The 21,779-nt window shown below is 38.9% G+C and overlaps 1 protein-coding gene across 1 annotated transcript in view; it reads right to left on the reverse strand.

Annotated features, from left to right (window-relative positions):
- The window catches only part of LOC118797672, a gene marked incomplete at its 3' end in the record, with an annotated part of 103,295 nt that overhangs the window by 80,533 nt on the left and 983 nt on the right, over positions 1-21,779 (reverse strand). Inside the window, exons 2-13 of the mRNA XM_036556948.1 lie at positions 15,015-15,086; positions 13,675-13,699; positions 13,432-13,471; positions 12,465-12,590; positions 11,684-11,880; positions 10,983-11,086; positions 8,083-8,195; positions 6,730-6,942; positions 3,855-3,929; positions 2,964-3,187; positions 1,346-1,418; positions 871-1,014 (exon numbers count right to left, since the gene is read on the reverse strand). Coding sequence (XP_036412841.1) covers positions 871-1,014; positions 1,346-1,418; positions 2,964-3,187; positions 3,855-3,929; positions 6,730-6,942; positions 8,083-8,195; positions 10,983-11,086; positions 11,684-11,880; positions 12,465-12,590; positions 13,432-13,471; positions 13,675-13,699; positions 15,015-15,066 — 1,386 coding nt within the window. The remainder of the gene's footprint in view (positions 1-870; positions 1,015-1,345; positions 1,419-2,963; positions 3,188-3,854; positions 3,930-6,729; positions 6,943-8,082; positions 8,196-10,982; positions 11,087-11,683; positions 11,881-12,464; positions 12,591-13,431; positions 13,472-13,674; positions 13,700-15,014; positions 15,087-21,779) is intronic.

The raw sequence follows: 21,779 nt of genomic DNA on the forward strand, positions 1-21,779 counted from the left end.
TTCCAGTAAGAGTCATGACTGGAACAGTAGATTTTCAGTAGTGTTCCAGTAAGAGTCATGACTGGAACAGTAGAGTTCAGTAGTGTTACAGTGAGAGTCATGGCTGTAACAGTAGGGTTTCAGTAGTGTTCCAGTAAGAGTCATGACTGTAACAGTAGAGTTCAGTAGTGTTCCAGTAAGAGTCATGACTGGAACAGTAGATTTTCAGTAGTGTTACAGTGAGAGTCATGGCTGTAACAGTAGGGTTTCAGTAGTGTTCCAGTAAGAGTCATGACTGTAACAGTCGATTTTCAGTAGTGTTCCAGTAAGAGTCATGGCTGTAACAGTAGATTTTCAGTAGTGTTACAGTAAGAGTCATGGCTGTAACAGTATATTTTCAGTAGTGTTACAGTGAGAGTCATGGCCGTAACAGTATATTTTCAGTAGTGTTACAGTGAGAGTCATGGCCGTAACAGTAGATTTTCAGTAGTGCTACAGTAAGAGTCATGGCCGTAACAGTATATTTTCAGTAGTGTTACAGTGAGAGTCATGGCCGTAACAGTATATTTTCAGTAGTGTTACAGTGAGAGTCATGGCCGTAACAGTATATTTTCAGTAGTGTTACAGTGAGAGTCATGGCCGTAACAGTAGATTTTCAGTAGTGCTACAGTAAGAGTCATGGCTGTAACAGTATATTTTCAGTAGTGTTACAGTGAGAGTCATGGCTGTAATAGTAGTGTTACAGTAGTGTCACAGTAGTATTGTAGTGAGAGTCATGGCTGTAACAGTAAAGCTTCAGTAGTGTTACAGTAAAAGTCATAGCTTTAACAGTAGATTTTCAGTATAAGAGTCATGACTGTAACAGCAGAATTAGCGGTACAGTAATCGTACAGTCATGGCGAGTTGGTTCAGGAGCGTGTTGAGGCTGGTGGTCAGTTGAAGTGCAAGGCTGTCCAGTGTTTCGGAGGTGAGCGTGAGGTTAGTGCTGGCTGCACAGTGCAGAATCTTCGCTACGTGCTGCATCATGTTATTCACCTGGAACAACATAACAGTGTATTACGACAGTGTAACTACAGAATACAACATATTACATAACTTACTACACATAAACTGTAGAGCTACAATAATTCATAATAATAATCTTACATATTACTTATCTTATTATCTCTATACTTATTTTTTCTAGAATCTTTAGTTTTAATTTCAAAATTATATATTTCACATAACTGTAATTGATTACATAAACAAATGACATAATATCACATGATTATCAGTTATCAACAGACTAATTACACTGCACAATGTATTCTCTATTCACACATCCGTTATTCATATTATATGTTTGTTTCTTTTGAAAACGACTCACAGCGCATTCTGGCTCTTCGAGAGTGATTTTGCACAAATCCTGATCGTTGCTGTTCCCACTCATCTCAATATAGCTACAAAAACAAAGAAACACATACAAATGTTTGATTATAGAGATTATTTAGATACATATTCTACAATGGTTCTGTGAGATTTTGTAAAAAATGGCCAAAACAATAAATAAATTGACTTAATTGAATAATAATAGACCACTCTGAGCCTTTCAGTGACTTCATGATGCTTAAGCTCAGAAGCCTTTAAAAACGGCAGCGTTCCAGTACTGTGATTACTTTGTGCCGCTGAGTATTCTAATGCCTTACAGTTTAAACTCTGATAGTCATAGTATTATTAGTCACTCAGTGGTTTCAAAACATTTCTTCAAAACACTTCTGTGATAACGATCATTTCTGCTGGTGCCCCTATGAGATTTCTAATAATATGTTAGCAATGTTACGTAAGCCAACAGCATTTTGGCTGTTCTAGGTTAACTACTGTCATTAGAAGCTTTTAGAAGTCGTTCCATGTGTTTTATCTGATGTTCGTAACAGTCATAATCACATATCTGAGCTCGTGTGTATCAGTGTTACAGTGACTCTCTCAGTAAAGAGTCCTGCATAGAGCTGCAGCCACTGTTTTACATTCCTAACAACCAACCGGAACACTGCTTAGACTACGACTCGCATTCACAGTCAGTGATGCAACTAGAACTTCCAGAAGGACTAGAGTGATGTACTTTAACTCCACCTGCATTGTAAATAACAGTGTGATTGGTTGGTTCCTCGGTCACTTCCTTATTATGTTGGTAGTTAATCTAAGGCCTTCAGTCCAGCTCCTGACGTCCTAACCAATGGGAGAGCTTACTCGGCTGTGTCTACCTGGATAGGTGTTTAGGTTTTGCAGAATAATCCAGACGTACAGTAATGAGTAATTAGATTAGGCCAACTCCAATAAGGCCTGTCAGGATTACTTGTTTAAGCTGAATGGCTCAGTTAAAGCAAAAGGGTACATTCTAAATAAATGTGTCAATAATTAGCTCCAAATTTAAAAAGTAGTCAAGATTTCTGCAGCTCACTAAAAAGCAGGGTTTATCAGTCTGAACGTTCTCCACAAGGGGGCAGTAGCTTTTGTGGTCTCCACTGAAAGAGAGGAAACTGCCTTAATGCATGCTACTTTAATCTAGGGCTCACCGAACAAAACATCTCAGTACGACAGATTAGTGAAAAAATCAAATTAAATAAAATCAGTCCCCATTTTGATTCTTTGGACTACAATTCCATCATAAAAGGATTATTAGAATTATTTTTTAAAAAGAGGAAAGAAAAGAAAAAAAAACGTACTTATAACTCAAACCTATCACTGATGTCAAAGTTCTGCCAGTATTTTGTAAAAATGTGTTAAAAATAGATACATTTTTGCCGTGTAGTTACAGTTACAAACATAGTACCAGTAAGTATTGTTTTGGTATTACTATCGCATTCAAGGTATCGGATCGGTATCAGTACTGAAAGGTTTTAAACGATACCCATCCCTAGTTTAACCTTTATTAAAAATGTGCTAACACCTAAAACTGTGGTGGGCAGTTCAGCTGCCGTCCGGTCTGTCGTGTTTTGGTCACTCACAATAAGCTGTGGAAGACTTCAGTGATGTCACTCGGAATCTCTCCAGGGAGGAACCTCCTCAGTACCGGAGCCACGACGTGCGAGAACCAGGCGTTAACGTCCGTCGGGTCGAACGCCACCACATCATTGCTGCCGTTCTGTTTATATGGAGCGGCTAGTTCTGCTAGAGTCCAGTTCAGCATGGCCTGGACAAACGTAGCTCTGCTCATGCTGGACAGGTCAGGCTGGAGAGGAAGAGCGGATAAGAGGAGTGGAAAGAAGAGAAGTGTGAAATAAATCACACTGTTCTGATCAGAAAACCTGCTGCATTCTCTGCTGCCAACTGACCAGCACAACTTTTCAGAAACACAAGATTATTTTGTCCTCCTGTTATAAAGTTTCTGTTTTTAAAGACAAGATTTTGTGACAACAGCAATGATATTAGCACTAAACTACTACTACTAACAATATTAATAATAATAATAATAAACTTTATGCGTATAAGACCTTACATATATCCAAAATGCAGCTGGAATAAAGTAATAAAAGTAATAAAAGCTTTACATCGTAAAAGTAAACAGATTTAAAGTGCAATAATTAGTACTACACACAGTACTATGCAAAACCTTGAAGCACCTGATAATAATATTTACTCTGCTATATCATAAGTAATATTCATAAGCTGTTTATCTGGGCAGTAACTGTTAATTTAATGGGTTCTTTAGTGAAGGCAATGGTTAATTTTAGAACTGTGAGCACTCAAAGAACTTTTGAATGCATTTTGGTTTCTTGTGTGGGTAAACAGAACCATTTACCAGGCAAGAAATCAACATGCATTCAGAAGAAAGACGCTCTATAACGGACGTTTGTCGCGAGTGGTGAAAACAGAGGGTGCGTGGTGTGTTTGGTTACCTGGTGTGTGAGGGAGACGAACTCTCTGACGAAACTTCCAACCGGTTTAAACGCCGTCATGAAGTCGTTCATAACCTGCAGATACAGAGTCACAAAACCCTTTTTACCTGGATCAAACAAAGCCACTGTGGAGTGTTCGAGAAATGTTTACATATTAGTTTTAGGTTGGTGTCCTTCAGCATTTGTTCACTGCCTATATGGAACAAAAATATATGGACATATACTTCTGCAGTCCACACTGAAATACATTCCAAACACTGAAATGTATTTCAGAGTATTTTGCCATATTAACCAAGTATATTTTAAAACACATTTATTTTAAAATGTGTGTGGAAATTTTACACATATACAAAAATAACTGTATGTAAATGTGTTTATCAGATCCGTCTGAAAATGTATATAAACGCTGTGTTAATAAAGGAGCACTTATCTGAAGCGCTGTGTGTGTTTGTCTTCTTCTATGCTGAGGCCATAATAGACTGGGATTGCTAATAAGCTAATCTTAGCCTTGGCTAGTGTCTCAAAAGAGCTTGGTCTCACTAACTAAGCTGATGTTAGCAGTGTGTTTATTAGCTAGCCTTGACTTCAGGAGTGCGTTTATTTTCTAGCCTTGACTTCAGGAGTGCGTTTATTCGCTAGCCTTGACTTCAGGAGTGCATTTATTAGCTAGCCTTGACTTCAGGAGTGCGTTTATTAGCTAGCCTTGACTTCAGGAGTGCATTTATTCGCTAGCCTTGACTTCAGGAGTGCGTTTATTCGCTAGCCTTGACTTCAGGAGTGCGTTTATCTGCTAGCCTTGACTTCAGGAGTGCGGTTATTCGCTAGCCTTGACTTCAGGAGTGCGTTTGTTCGCTAGCCTTGACTTCAGGAGTGCGTTTGTTCGCTAGCCTTGACTTCAGGAGTGCGTTTATTCGCTAGCCTTGACTTCAGGAGTGCGTTTGTTCGCTAGCCTTGACTTCAGGAGTGCGTTTATCTGCTAGCCTTGACTTCAGGAGTGCGGTTATTCGCTAGCCTTGACTTCAGGAGTGCGTTTGTTCGCTAGCCTTGACTTCAGGAGTGCGTTTTTCTGCTAGCCTTGACTTCAGGAGTGCATTTATTTTCTAGCCTTGACTTCAGGAGTGCGTTTATTCGCTGGCCTTGACTTCAGGAGTGCGTTTATTTGCTGGCCTTGACTACAGGAGTGCGTTTATTTTCTAGCCTTGACTTCAGGAGTGCGTTTATTTGCTAGCCTTGACTTCAGGAGTGCGTTTATTCGCTGGCCTTGACTTCAGGAGTGCGTTTATTTGCTGGCCTTGACTTCAGGAGTGCGTTTATTTTCTAGCCTTGACTTCAGGAGTGTGTTTATTCGCTGGCCTTGACTTCAGGAGTGCGTTTATTTTCTAGCCTTGACTTTAGAAGTGCGTTTATTAGCTAGCCTTGACTTCAGGAGTGCGTTTATTTTCTAGCCTTGACTTCAGGAGTGCGTTTATTTTCTAGCCTTGACTTCAGGAGTGCGTTTATTCGCTGGCCTTGACTTCAGGAGTGCGTTTATTTTCTAGCCTTGACTTCAGGAGTGCGTTTATTTTCTAGCCTTGACTTCAGGAGTGCGTTTATTTTCTAGCCTTGACTTCAGGAGTGCGTTTATTCGCTGGCCTTGACTTCAGGAGTGCGTTTATTTTCTAGCCTTGACTTCAGGAGTGCGTTTATTCGCTAGCCTTGACTACAGGAGTGCGTTTATTTTCTAGCCTTGACTTCAGGAGTGTGTTTATTAGCTAGCCTTGACTACAGGAGTGCGTTTATTCGCTAGCCTTGACTACAGGAGTGCGTTTATTTTCTAGCCTTGACTTCAGGAGTGCGTTTATTTTCTAGCCTTGACTTCAGGAGTACGTTTATTCGCTAGCCTTGACTACAGGAGTGCGTTTATTTTCTAGCCTTGACTTCAGGAGTGTGTTTATTCGCTAGCCTTGACTTCAGGAGTGCGTTTATTAGCTAGCCTTGACTACAGGAGTGCGTTTATTCGCTAGCCTTGACTACAGGAGTGCATTTATTCGCTAGCCTTGACTACAGGAGTGCGTTTATTTTCTAGCCTTGACTTCAGGAGTGCGTTTATTTTCTAGCCTTGACTTCAGGAGTGCGTTTATTCGCTAGCCTTGACTTCAGGAGTGCGTTCATTCGCTGGCCTTGACTTCAGGAGTGTGTTTATTCGCTAGCCTTGACTTCAGGAGTGCGTTCATTCGCTGGCCTTGACTTCAGGAGTGCGTTTATTTTCTAGCCTTGACTTCAGGAGTGCGTTTATTCGCTAGCCTTGACTTCAGGAGTGCGTTCATTCGCTGGCCTTGACTTCAGGAGTGCGTTTATTCGCTAGCCTTGACTTCAGGAGTGCGTTCATTCGCTAGCCTTGACTACAGGAGAGCGTTTATTCGCTAGCCTTGACTTCAGGAGTGCGTTTGTTCGCTAGCCTTGACTACAGGAGTGCATTTATTCGCTAGCCTTGACTACAGGAGTGCGTTTATTTTCTAGCCTTGACTTCAGGAGTGCGTTTGTTCGCTGGCCTTGACTTCAGGAGTGCGTTTATTCGCTAGCCTTGACTTCAGGAGTGCGTTTATTTTCTAGCCTTGACTTCAGGAGTGCGTTTATTTTCTAGCCTTGACTTCAGGAGTGCGTTTGTTCGCTGGCCTTGACTTCAGGAGTGCGTTTGTTCGCTGGCCTTGACTTCAGGAGTGCTTTTAGTTGCTAGTCTTGGCTATCAAAACCTTCATGTTTCTGGGTGCAATGTAAAGACTTTGAAATTACATGTACGTGAATGGGAAGAAATCTAATTAGTGTATAAAGGCAGTGATGATAACAACAACTCACTTAAAACATAACATGATAACGAGTACCGCTGCAGTCTGACCTGTGTGACTGGATCCTGTACGGAGGGGGGGTATATGGGGGGTAACCACACGCTACCATTGGGCGGTGAGGTCACGCTCCCATTAGGGGTCATCACAGAGGTCAGCAGGCTGTCTAACACCACACCGAGGGAGTCGTTGTGCAGATTGGCCAGCTCGGGGTTGAGTATAAGCTCAGCCTTCTGCTCTGGACTCAAAAGGTGCAGCACCTCCATCTGTGTAGAGAACATTGGACAAATTAAAGCAATAGTTTCCCCCAGTTTTCGTCCAACTCACCCCAAATCCAGTCAATGAACAAAGACGTTTCCTGTCTGAAGTTTGCTATGAGGCTAATGTAGCTAATAAATAATAGAAGCTTATACACCACAAATTAGCACCTCAAACCGTGCAGTGTGTTGTTCAGTATCTCTAATAGACTAGATTATGTGGTTTCTGACACTGCATGACTCACTGTTGCCTGTAAACATGGATGAAGTATCTTAGCATGGCTAAAAGCAGTAGCGTCCGTCTGGAGGACTGAATTTTGTACCTTTGGCATATGAGTTGAATAGAACATCACACAAAGGACAAAACAGGGTTTAATTGCTAATGTCTTTGACGAAAAGCAAGTCCCACAAGTTTGTGCAAGTGTGAATCTGGGCTGTGGAATCTGCTTTTATAAATTTCAGTTTTTATGAAAATGAATAAACTTTCAGTTTGTATAAAAACAAACATTAGAGTCCAAAGCGTAACAGGGTTTGCCATGATAAGCTAACATTTTGGTGCACTGTCCTTTTTCAGCTCCAGTCCTGGGACCCACTGACCTGAACAGTTTTCAGGTTCTTCCTGTTCTAGCACACCTGATTCAACTCATCAGCTCCTTATCACGTGCTTCGTTAGTTTGATTAGGTGTGCAGCAGCATGAATACTGCGTTATTTTAATTAACTTAATTGGTTTTCAGGCTTTTTGACACCAGAGCTTTTTTCCGTTCCCAGGTCTGTGAGTTTGTTATGTTTGGTCGAGTGTAAAAGCTGTATTTGAGATTTTTATCACTTCATGAAAGTCAGCCGAACTTTCTCACATTTTCACGTTCTGTTGAAAAATAAGTTAAAGCACTGACAAAAAAATGGAGACACAAGGTTTTGTTCTGACAGGTTCTGGATGTTTCTGGAATCCTCAGTCACCTTCCTCCAGTCCTGCTTCTCTTATTATATGATTTTAGATGAGCTAATAGGTTGTAAACTGTTACAGGCAGTATAAACGTAATGATGACAGACGAGGACGAGTTGAGGCTGTGATAACACAGAGCAGAACTCTGGGTCGTGGTTTATATCAAATTAATATTAATGTAAATATCGGTATATGTGTAGGTTACCCCATTGAAGAGCAGGTTGATGGAGGTGAAGTCCCTGATCCGGGCCAGAACCGAGAATGAGCCGAAGTTCTTTATCAGCCAGTCCTCACTGCTGAGACCAGGATCGACACAACCTGACATACAACACACAACATACACAGAACACTGTACTTCAACAGATACTAACTCTATAAGAGTTAAAGGTGTCTGAGTCCTGAGCCCCTCCCCCTGAGCACCACCTCCCAAGCCCCTCCCCCGAGCCCCTCCCCTTGAGCACCACCTCCCGAGCCCCTCCTCCTGAGCACCACCTCCCAAGCCCCTCCTCCTGGGCACCACCTCCCGAGCCCCTCCCCTTGAGCACCACCTCCCGAGCCCCTCCTCCTGAGCACCACCTCCCAAGCCCCTCCTCCTGGGCACCACCTCCCGAGCCCCTCCACTTGAGCACCACCTCCTGAGCCCCTCCCCCGAGCCCCTTCTCCCTGAGCACCACCTCCCGAGCCCCTCCCCCTGAGCACCACCTCCTGAGCACCATCGCCGGTCCCACAGCGAGGCCACTTTAATAGACCTTATGTTCGATCCTGGAGGCCTCAAGCTTGTAACAATAGCAGAACCCCTTTTGATGCTATACAGAACCATATACAACACATTCTCCATCAGTCTGAAGAACCATTTTACCATGCAGAGAACCATTTAATCATGAAAATGGTTCGTTGAGTGTTCATGGTTCTATATAGAACTGCTCTCTTTCCTAAAGAACCCTTGAAGAACCATCTTTTTAGGAGTGCTGCTTTTCTGAGACTCTTTCTGTGAAGTGTACCTGCAGGTCTTCACTGAGTCACCTGGGAGGATGGTAACTGCGAGGCCTGGGGGGACGGTATCCGAGTTTTGAGTGTGCAGGAGGTGGGGCTCAGGACTCGGACGCCGTCCTTCCAGCCCTCGCAGTTATCATCCTCCCTCTATTGTCATCGCAGGTTGTCGTCTGTGCTTGGGGTTTGGGGTTTGGGCTCTGCCTTCCTGCCAGCTCTGGTGACCCTTATTGGAGCCCGGGGGACGGGCACTTGCCACATCATGTTATCTAGACTCTTACAAGCTCATGTTATCTAGAATCCCAAGATTTCCACTTGTAAATGTGACTTCGTTGGTCATTCAAGAGCAATTTACAAGAATAGAAATCGTTCTTTCCCAGTTTTTACCTTAAATGAGTGCGTTGGTTAAAGGTGCAATCTTTTCAACTATTGATGTTGGATATAAGAAATATTCCAGGATTATTCTTTGGTTTCAGGCATGTTTATACGCCAAAACAGTTATACTTGTAATTGTGACCTATTTGGTCATTCAAATGAGATTTACAAGTACAGAAATTGTTCTTTCCCAGTTTCCATTACCACTCAAACACGGCATTAGAGCAACTGATCAGTGCTGGAACTCAATTTGGAATTCAAATTTCAGTTTTATTGCGCTGACACCTGCAGTTCTGCTTTGTTGTCTTAAATAAAACTGCCATCTATATGATTTATTTATACTTGTCTGGGTCAAAAACACTGAATTATAAGTTTGAGTCTTATCAGTCTTATCAGTTTATCAGTCTTTTACAGTGATTGACACTAGAGGTCTGCACTACCGCACGGACCTGACACAATATCTTGCGGCGCGGGGCGATATTTTCAGTGTTGCTGGCGGGAGCGGGTGGAAATGAGACCCCTTCAGGTGGGAGCGGGTGCAAGCACGCATATAGAGAAATCCCGCAAATTAACGAACAGCCTAAATAAAGCAGAACGATCACTAAATCACATATGTAAACAGTGTAACAGTAAAACAGCTCAAATGAATAAAGTCATTCTCGAGCAGCTGATCACGTGATCATAGGCCTGATTCACACATACTGCATCTGCGTGGCGTGAGCGACGCGGATAGTCTTGCTTTTCATTTGGGCGCCTGTGTTAACTGTTCAGTGCTTTCACACAGGCCGCGCGTGCGAAGCGGCAGAGTCCCAGACGCCGCACTGAAGCGTCGCAGTGTTTAGAGAACAGACCCGGGGCAGATTTTTCCTGCGTGCAGCACACGTCACACAGCTAAATACACTAAAATAAGCCACGGAGATGAATGGAAAATTAACAGAGGGCCATATAAAACCGTTAAAGGTGATTTTTATGTAATTCATGACGAAATAGACACTCCGTGCCGCAGACAGATTTCCCGGTTTGTTTACATGCTTGAGACTTTCTCCCAATCAGAAGTCAGAATACATTTATAAATTATATTTCTATTGATCAGAGTGACTGAAGTGACCATTTATCTGTCTGAACACAAGAATGTCTGTATAAGTTTCTCGCTGCTCCGCAGCTCAAACGCTGTATGCATGAAAGGTCAGCGTGTCCGAGCTGTAGCTCGCGCTGCTTCACTCACACCACGCAGAGACAGCATGCGTGACTCAGGCATTAGAGAGACGGTGGAGCCTTCAGTTCCACGGCCACAGCTGCCCAGCAAAATACCAAAAATGACCGCTCTGTGGTTTAATTCCTGCTCGTGTGTTGACTGAGAATAAACGGCGTTTGGTGAAGTTACTCACAGTGAGCCTGATGACCACGACTGCGTGTTATTTCAGCAGAGAATAATGTGTTTGTGATTAGACTGTGTAAGGTATTGGATGTGCGCGGGCGGGAGCGGGACAAATCGTTTCGGTTGCGGGCGGGAGCGGGACAAATGATTCCGATTTTCTGCGGGAGTGGGCGGGAGCAGGTGAAATCTCGCAGGGGCGGGCGGGAGCGGGCTGAAAAAACAGTCCCAGCAGACCTCTAATTGACACAGCAGCTGACCCCTCCTGAGGGCGAACGTTGCGACATCTGCTCTGTCGCCTTTCAACTGATTCATAAAAAGCAGGTTCTCCTCTCGAGCGGTGAAGTTAAAATGCAGTGTTTTACCTGCGGATGTGTTTCTGGAGAGGAACGGGTACATGAAGAACGAATAGATCCATTTCTGCCTTTCGGGATCCAAACCGGAGAAATGCTGACTCAGCTCCTGCACCCTACAACACACACAGCCTTTCATTTTTCAGGAAAACAAACGGCCAAATGACCCCACAAGCAGCAAATGATCAAAGAGTCCATGTGAAATCGCTGACGATCTCCTTACTGACCATCTCCTCACTGACCATCTCAGATTGGCTTCATATTTGAAAATAATTCTGCTGTGCTCAACAGACAGTGTGCAAAATTCTAGACTTCTGTCTTCATTATTTTGACATATGGCTTTAAAGAGTGGTTTTAAAAAGTGGGCGTGGCCTTAATTTTTACCTTAAATGAGCACTTTGGAAAAAGATGCTAACTTTGTCATAACTTTTGAACTACTGATGTTGGATATGAGAAATTTGTTTAACCACCAAAACAGAAGATACAGAAGATTTAATTGTATATGTATATATATCTATTGTATGTACTGTACTCTATCTGTATATGTTTGTATGTACTGTATATATATATATATATATATATACATATATATATATATATATATATATATGATGTGTGTGTGTGTTGTATGTACTGTATCCATAAATGTATGTGTTGCATGTAGTGTATCTGTATATGTGTTCCTATGTGTATATATGTATGTGTGCTCATACATGGTGCTGTAGGTGCTGCAGCTGAAGTTGGAGTTGCTCAGGCAGGTGAGGAAGTTCTGAGAGATGGACGAGAGCAGAGGGGTCAGTCTGACCTGGAGCCAAAACCGAATGAAGTCATCGTCCTGCAGCAGAGACGCCCAATTTACACTGAACTCCCCGGATATGTTTAATACAGGAACGCCACTCAGAGAGGAACGCTGAGAACACAGAGAACACAGTGAGATTATCATCACTGCGATTAGCATTTAATGTAGTGTTTCATTACAGTTTGTACCAATAAAGCCACCTGAATCTGAACATACTTCAAAAGATTCACACAAAAACGTGAGAGATGAACAGAGATACTAAAGAGTGGAAACAGGAGAGAAAATGACACAGAAGAAAACGATTGATCATGTTTAAGGTGCCATATTCTGTACTACTCAAAAGTTTGGAATCACTGTTCACAAGTTTGGAACTACCAATGGACAGTTTGGAGACACGGTTCAGAACTTTGGAATTACCATTCAAAATGATGAAATCATTGTTCAGAAGTCTGGAATTACTGTTTAGATGTTTGGAATTGCCATTGACTATTTTGGAATCACTGTTCAAAAGTTCGGAACTACCATTTAGAAGTTTTGAATTACTGTTCAAAATTACTATTTGATAGTTTGGAATTTCTGGTTAGAAGTTTGGAATTTCTATTGGAAAATGTGAAATTGTTCAGAAGTCTGAAGTACATAGAACACCTTTCTTCATGAAACAGCACACTTTAAATACAGTGCTTTCTCTTTCTTACCAGAAAGGAGTAGATGTCGAGCGTAGCGTCAATCAGGCCTTTCAGATTGAGAATGTGCTGCTGTCCTGCCCCAGGGCCTTCTGGGACACCCACACACATCAGGAAGGCAGCTGTGGGGTCAGGACTCTACACACACACACACACACACACACACACACGCACACACACACACACACACATAAACGATAAACACAAACGTTTAATGCAGTGATTCAGTCAGGAGTGTCTGTTACAGACAATTAAACAAAAAACACATTACAAACAATATAAAAGAGAAATGAATCTTCAGACAGAACACTAAAACTCATAGCAGCAAAATACAGTAAATCTGAGCCAAGAAAGCAGCACAGGGCAGTGCAGTACCCGACAGTAAAGATTTCATTTTGGACCTGCTTGGAAAGTTTTATTGAAAGTTTGGAATCAACATTCAAAAGTTTGGAATTAATGTTCCAAAAAATTAGAATTAATATTTAAAAGTTTGGAATTAATTCTACATTTTTTCAACTGTAATGTATAAAAGTTTGGAATTATTGTTCAAAAAATGTAAAATCAATGTTTAAAAGTTTGGAATTACTATTTAGAAATTTAAAATCAATGTTTAAAAGTTTAAAATTACCGTTCAAAAATTTAGAATCAGTAATTAAAAGTCTGGAATTACAGTTCAGAATTTATGTTTATGTTCATCAGTGGTTAAACATGTAGAAACAATGGTCAAATTTTTGCAATTATTGTCAAAGTGTTCATATTTGAAATTATAAATACAACAAAAAAGTTTATTCACAGTTTAGAATCAACGTTCAAAAGTCTGAAATGACTGTTTAAAATTATAACCAGTTTCAGATAAACTGTAAAATATATAGAATTGTCCAGAAAACTGAGCTGAAGAACATCAGAATGAAGCTGTAATAAAATGAACATGTGTAATGCACATATATGTATGTATGTATGTTTGTGTTTATGGACTCACAGCAGTGCAGTTGTGTTGTGTAAAGTTGTCGCAGCCTCCACTGTGGAAAGTTCACATCATCAGAGAAAGAAAGAGGAAGAATAACAGAGAGAAAAGGAAAGAAGAGCAGATGAGAGTGTTAGAGATGATGGATGAGCAGAGGGTGTGACTGGATTTTCCTCATTTCTCACTACATTAGATTTCACACACAGAACGAGTTCTGTCACTCTTTGAAGCCACTGATTAATCTACAGATTTACTTACTTCTGCTGTGCTGAACATACAACACCTACAACAAACACAGCAGACAAAAGAAGAGAAAAACAAATCAATCAATCCATCAGTTTGTCTTAGTTACTACAGTACAGCACAATCAGGACATTCAAAATTAGCATGCATTCATAATTAGGCTTCATTCATTGGATTAATTACTAACTCCACTTTACAGTGTGGTTCGTTATTAGCACAGCAACTGCGCAATTATTAATGGATATAACAATTATCTGAAGCAAATAATGTTCAAATAACAAATTGAAAACCACAATTGACTTTGATTGTCTGAGATGACACTTCATTTAAAAACCAGCATGTTTCTGTGATGATGTCACCACATGAGCTCAGGAAGTACTCTAACAAGCCAAGATCAGTAAACACCATCTGTCGCTGCATCCACAAATACAGGTAAGGTACACAGTGGAAGTCACATATCAACAATTTCCAGAAACACTGCCGATTTCTCTGGGCTTAAAATCGTCTGAAATCGACTGATGCTCAGTGGAAACATATTGTAGTCTGATAAGTCAACCTTTCAGATTGTTTATGGAAATAATGGATGCTGTGTTCTCCAGGGCAAAGAAGATTAGTATCATTCAGATTGTTAACCGGGTAAAGTTCTAAATCCAGCATCTGTCATGGTGTGGGGGGGGGAATAGTGGGTAACCTGCACATCTGTAAAAGCACTATTTACACACATTTTAAGCAACATATGGTGCCTTTTAGATGCCGTCTTTTTCAAGAAGATTAGGTAAAACATCAAACATGTTTTGCTTAAACGCAGGTCAAACAACATTTATAAGTCACTGCTTTCTGTTTTTATTAGCATTTAACACACTGTCCCAAAGTTTTTGGAGTTGAAATTTGTAGTTCTTCTATAAATTTGTTTTATCAGATGTTACTTCCTGGATAAATTAATAAATCTTTTACATAACTGTTAATTAGTAATGAAGCCCACATTATTCATTTTAGACACATTACAGCATTAGTTTGTGGTGTGTTTTCATAATTACTAGCTTACTAAGAAAGAGTATTGTAATACCAATGTAGCTGAGCTTAAATCCCACCAATTAGCATGGTGCTAACTGCAGGTCTAAATCATCACTTATGTGTTTCTAACAGTGTGGAGGTGTTCAGTGTCTCCAATAGTCTTGATTATGTAGTTTCTGACACGGTGTGAATATCTATCTATAAACATGAACTAAAGACCAGACAAAATTCATGACTGCTACTGTTTTAGCTATGCTAATGTACTTTAATCAGTTTAATATTGAGATGAAAATATATAACAGTACACAAAGTATTTCTGAAAGAGTGACTGATAAACATACCGAAGCCCAACACTCCTGAGTAGAGGAGCAGGAAAATGAGCTGTGCCCTCATGACGAGGAGAAGAATTCACTCTATAACAAAACAAACAAATGATCAGCACAAACAATTCTATCATCTTCACTGTAAAATTATGGCTGAAAATATTCTTAAAGGTGCCTTTTAAAAAAAAATCAACCACATACTTAAAAGTTGAGATAAATTATTATTCTTCAGAAAACTTTGTTCATTTCTTTCTTAATGATTTTCTTAAGACCAGTTATAAGAGTCAGTGGTATTCTTATAAAAATTGTTTTTAACTGTATGACAGACTCATCTTACACTGTAAGAAACCCTCTAAAACTGGAACCTGTAATGAGTTTCACTGAATATAACTGTTAAAATAAACCGAGGACGATTTCTCCTGCTGGCTGTTTTCTCCACATCACTGCTACCACTGAGTAAACCCAGTGGTTCTATAAAGAATCAGGAACACTTAAAGAACTGATTAATGCTTGTATAAGGTTCTTTCATGAATCAATTTAAATATGGTTCTATATAGCACCAAAAAGGGTTCTACTATTGTTTCGAGTCAAAAACCCTTTCTTGGTGCTATATAGAACCCTTTTTAGTACATGGGTAGTTCTTGTTTGCTAGATGTTTGATTTTGTTGTTCAGTTTGCCGTCCTCACTGCTGATGTGATTAAACTGAACTAATGGATATCTGGTCATCTGCAGCCAAAACAATGAAGACTTTCTTAAGAGAATAAAGAGAACCTTAGGTTTTTTTATAGCTGCATTCAAGATCATTGGGCCTCGTTCACCAAACGTTCTTAAGAAGAAATTTTGGTAACACTTTCTATGAATGTCACCTTTATAAGCATCTATAAAGACATTCATAACATGTTTTAATGCATTCATAAGACATTATAAACATAGCTATAAATATTTATAAAAATGCATTATACGTTATAGCCATGCTTATTATGCATTATGAATTGTGAACATAATACATCATAAGTACTGATCATAACAGATTATAAGCGCTCATAAGTGGTATTTGTCCGCTCTAAGTAAAGTGAAGCGTACTGTACTAAAGCCTCCTCCAGTGTTCAGAGTGAGGCTTCAAGTTGAAGTATTTACTGAAGGATTTACCGAAACACTAAAACATTCACAATGTGAATACACCACCATTAGCCTGGTATTTGTCTTTGCTTTATGCTCTCCAAGCTGGGACTGACTTCTTTGACACTGACATTATAACATGTTATAACAGTGCCAAAGAAGTCAGTCCCAGCTTGGAGAGCGTAAAGTACAGACAAATACCAAGCTAACGGTGGTGTACATTACCTTTCCCACATTGGGTAAAACACTGATGGCAGCTCTAGTTTAAGCTCAGACATTTGAAGCCTGTAATGTGCTTTACTGTGAATGTTTTAGTGTTTCAGTAAATCCTTCAGTAAATACTTCAACTTGAAGCCTCACTCTGAACACTGGAGGAGGCTTTAGTACAGTACGCTTCACTTTACTTAGAGCGGACAAATACCACTTATGAGCGCTTATAATCTGTTATGATCAGTACTTATGATGTATTATGTTCACAATTCATAATGCATAATAAGCATGGCTATAACGTATAATGCATTTTTATAAATATTTATAGCTATGTTTATAATGCCTTATGAATGCATTATAACATGTTATGAATGTGTTTATAGATGCTTACAAAGGTGACATTCATAGAAAGTGTTACTGAAATTTCTTCTTAAACCCACTTACGCAGCTCTGACGAAGACTCTGACTCACCAATGTTCTCTATGTGGGATTTGTTCTGAGGTAAGAACAGAATCTACACACACTCAAGAGCACAAAGGTGAGAACGGTTCTGCGCTTTAAGAACACGTCATGAATCTGACAGAGACTTTTTATTAGGACCTTTATGAAGAACAAACTTAGGAAGACACTGGAGAATGAGGCCCAATGTTCTTAAATGTGTTCTTGAGAATGTGTTTTTCACACATTCCTTTCATGTTTTGCTGTTGCTGAATTTTTGGACATCAAAATAAAGAGAAAACGTCAGAATCAAACTTATGCAGAAAGGAAATCAGATGTAAGTAGAGTTCATAAGGTAATTATGTAATGGACTATATAACTTAGTGTTTAATTAAGAACGTACATTGAATGTGTGGCAAAAATCTAACTGCTGAGTTTAGGTTAAATGGTGGGATTAGAGATGTTTTGACGCGAGGCCTCACGTGTTTCCACGCTAATGAACCTTTAAAGCCTGAACGCATTTCTCACTGTTGATTGATGTTGAGGATTCTTATCTGAAGTGAATGAGAACAAAACTCAGAGAGCAGCATGTATAAAGAGAGCAGATGAGTGACATGACGTAAGAAACCACAGCAAAAAGATCCCAGATACTGAGAGGGAACCGGTTTGGGGAGCTGACTCAGCAGTCTGCAGGCAGAATGTGATGAAGAACAAACAGAAGCTCAAGGAAATTAGCTTAAAATTACAAAAGCCGTCAAACCTGGATGACGATTTCTGTACAGTTGCGAGTGAAACGTTTTCACCGTTCCACATAGAGTAAGAAAAAAGGGGTTTTAACTTATTGTATATTTACACACTATATTTATGTTAGATTATATTTATTCTACTGTATTATATTACATATTATTTATTATACTGCTTATTCAACTTATTATTATCATGTTTAAATAATTTAAGGCAGCCTGTAAGAGGATTCTTTAGTAAAGATAATGGTTCTATTTAGAACCATGAACACTCACAAAACCATTTGCATGCACAAATTGTTCTTTGTATGGTAAAATGGTTCTTCAGATTGATGGAGAATGTGTTATATATCGTTCTATAGCACAAAAAGGGTTCTACTACATCTATTATTATCTTCTATTATATGCAAGCTTGACATCACAACCATGGCACAAACCTTTTTGGTGCTATATACAACCATAAAAACACACTTTTCATCAACCTTAAGAACCAGTTCACCATGCAAAGAATGGTGAATGAAAATCGTTCTGCATAGAACTCATTTATAATGTTTATCATGTTTAATAGTATTTTTAAACAAGTACAATTTTCAGATGTCGTCAAATTGAATCCTGACAAAATTAAAAATGACTAAATATAGAAAACAGAGGTAATATTTCTGCTGGCTTTTAGCCACAGCCAATCATCCAGACTGTTACCAGTGTAAAGCTCAAAATTCAGTGTCTACTATCAAAATTTATATGGAATGTTGATGATGGAAAATAGTGGAAAATCTGAAATAATAAGTTTTCTTTGGGGACTATTTTGCCTCACAGCGCCCTGCATGTATCCCTCCACCCATGAATGGAGTTTAAGTTCTCTAAACTATCATAAAACAGTGTCTCAGTCATCAGGCAGTGAATTCATAACCATTTACTGTAGGAACTTTCTGTGAGGGAGCTTTTAGAGGTGGACGTCTGGTTCCCATCACCACCACTGTGAACATCAGACCACTCTGAATGAACTTTCTGAATCTGTTAATGTTGCAAAAATGTGGAAAAATCGGTGGAGAACCGCTTCAAGGTGCTGTCACTGCTCTATAATGTCTTAATGGTCAGGAGCAGCGTATTTATCTGACCTGCTGCAGCGATATGAGCCGAGCAGAACTCTCAGATCATTAGGAACTGGTCAGTCAGTCCGAAGGTGAAGACTAAACATGGAGAAGCAGCGTTTAAATACTGTGCTGCTCTTAAATGGACCCAGTGGACAGAGAGCATTAGAAGAGCCCCGACACTGGTCACTTTAAATCAGCCTGAAAACGTTCCTGTTAGAGCTTTCAGATCAGTTTAAACTCTGTTAGCTCTGCTGCTCTTCTCTCCTCTAACGCCGCTCTATGATCATCAATTCATTTCTAATTAGATTTTTTAATGTAGTATTTATTCATTCTCCTTTAAATCTGTTGTTATAAACAGATGTTTTACTGTTATAATGTTTTAATTTCTGTTCTCTTTGTTACTTTTTAAGTTTGAATTATCTTTGTATTTTCTCACCTGTAAAGCACTTTGAATGACTGCAGTGTATAATAGGTGCTGTATAAATAAACTTGCCCTGTGTAATATAGTTAATCTTAAACGCCACCAATTAGCATGGTGCTAACTGCAGGTCTGAACTGCTGGACTGTAAAAAGGAATAAACTGCTGCTGTAACTTAAAAAAATTATTTCACATCCTGCCTCAAAATTAAAGTTAAATAAGCTCAAAATATTAACACAGCCTGATTTAAATGAACCTTTTCGATTTAAAACAGTATTTTTTTACAGTGTGCTGAAGTGTTTACTCATGTGTATTGATTATATACACACACACACACACACACACACACATTTCATATTATATATATAATATAATATATAATAGCTCTTTAAGTTCTTGAATATGACTGTACAAGTTCTAATCAATAGATATTTCACTGCTCTCAGAAAAATACCATGTATCTCCATTTTTGACGTTTTCAGTTTTTTACATTATTTGAAAGTACCTGTTGCTCTTTACAGTGTGTGTAAATTCCATGATGAATGGGCCAAAACAAATGACCCAAAATTACTTGGAAAAAATTCTGGTTCCATTGACGTACATTAAAAATGAAGTAGGTTTTTTTCCTTCTCCTGTAAAGTTACCATTTCAGAGATATGATGTTCTGTTCCAACAGCAGCGATATATGCATATACATGTACACACTTTGGCATCTTGGATCTTGGTGAAAAGTTAAATCTGTGTGATTAGGGTGTGTCACCCCTCCTACACAGCACACACTAAAGCTCTGCTCACAAAAGACCCGAAAGATCACTTTACACACACACTGCTCAACACTGGAGTGACAAAAGGCCAACAATGAAGACGGAAAATCTACAGCAGCAGAACGGCCGGTTCTACAGGTTCTCACACACACACACACACACACACACAGGTATAGGACGTCTCGGAGCCACACCGCTGGCTTTGTTTATATCATAATACAGTTTATTATATTAATATTAAGCCTTTACTCTGGGAGCCCTGGGGTGTTTATTACTCACTGCTGCTGCTCACTGTAACTACTGACTCAGATTCACCAATCAGCTCTATTCACACTACGCACACTGCTAACCTCCAATTACAGTTAGCTACATTAGCATGTTCAACCAAACTATGACCTTAAAGGCCTTAATTCTGTCTCTGTCATTTATACAGTATCTACTATCAATTATCCAGTATCTACTATCAATTATTCAGCATCTACTATCAATTATTCAGTATCTACTATCAATTATTCAGCATCTACTATCAATTATTCAGTATCTACTATCAATTATTCAGCATCTACTATCAATTATTCAGTATCTACTATCAATTATTCAGTATCTACTATCAATTGTTCAGCATCTACTATCAATTATTCAGTATCTACTATCAATTATTCAGCATCTACTATCAATTATTCAGTATCTACTGTGAATTATTCAGTATCTACTATCAATTGTTCAGTATCTACTATGAATTATTTAGCATCTACGATGAATTATTCAGTATCTACTATGAATTATTCAGCATCTACTGTGAATTATTCAGTATCTACTATCAATTATTCAGTATTTACTATGAATTATTCAGTATCTACTATCAATTATTCAGTATCTACTATGAATTATTCAGCATCTACTATCAATTATTCAGTATCTACAATGAATTGTTCAGTATCTACTATGAATTATTCAGCATCTACTATGAATTATTCAGCATCTACTATCAATTATTCAGTATCTACAATGAATTGTTCAGTATCTACTATGAATTATTCAGCATCTACTATGAATTATTCAGCATCTACTATCAATTATTCAGTATCTACAATGAATTGTTCAGTATCTACAATGAATTGTTCAGTATCTACTATGAATTATTCAGCATCTACTATGAATTATTCAGCATCTACTATCAATTATTCAGTATCTACAATGAATTGTTCAGTATCTACTATGAATTATTCAGCATCTACTATCAATTATTCAGTATCTACAATGAATTGTTCAGTATCTACTATGAATTATTCAGCATCTACTATGAATTATTCAGTATCTACTATGAATTGTTCAGTATCTACTACACACTTAAAAAGATTCTTCAAGGGTTCTTTAGTAAAGAAAATGATTCTATACAGAACCATGCACACACTTTGTGTGTTTAAATGGTTCTCTGCTTGGTGAAGCGGTTCTTCGTAATAACAGAAGAACCCTTTTTGGTGCTGTATAGAACCATTTTTAAAATGGTTCTGAATAGACCCAAATGCAACACAGTCTCCATCAATCTGAAGAACCATTTCAGGATGCAAGGAACCCTTTAATCTCAAGTGTTCATGGTTCTATAAACCCTTAAAGAACTCTCTTTTTTAAGAATGTGGGAATTTGTTGTATCTACTATGAATTATTCAGTAACAATGAATTATAACGTGTTTCCCAGGAAACTAAAATGTTCTCCAGAAAGTTTAGTGTTTAAATATTAAACCAAAGAGGTAGTTAAAGAGCAGTGTATTAGAAAATAATCAAAGTGGAAATATAATAATATGTAAAAATAACATGTACATTATATACACACAGAAAATATGATGTGTAAAGAGTCACTGAAACATCAGTGGAGGAGTGTAAATGCCTCCTGTGGTATTATCATATGACTAATACATAATGTTCACATTGTTTTATTTATCAGTGATTATTTGGTGTATAAAAGCTGAATATAGAGGGAAAGTACAGTGATTTT

Source organism: Colossoma macropomum, unplaced genomic scaffold (assembly GCF_904425465.1).
Source record: "Colossoma macropomum unplaced genomic scaffold, Colossoma_macropomum, whole genome shotgun sequence".
NCBI lineage: Eukaryota > Metazoa > Chordata > Actinopteri > Characiformes > Serrasalmidae > Colossoma > Colossoma macropomum.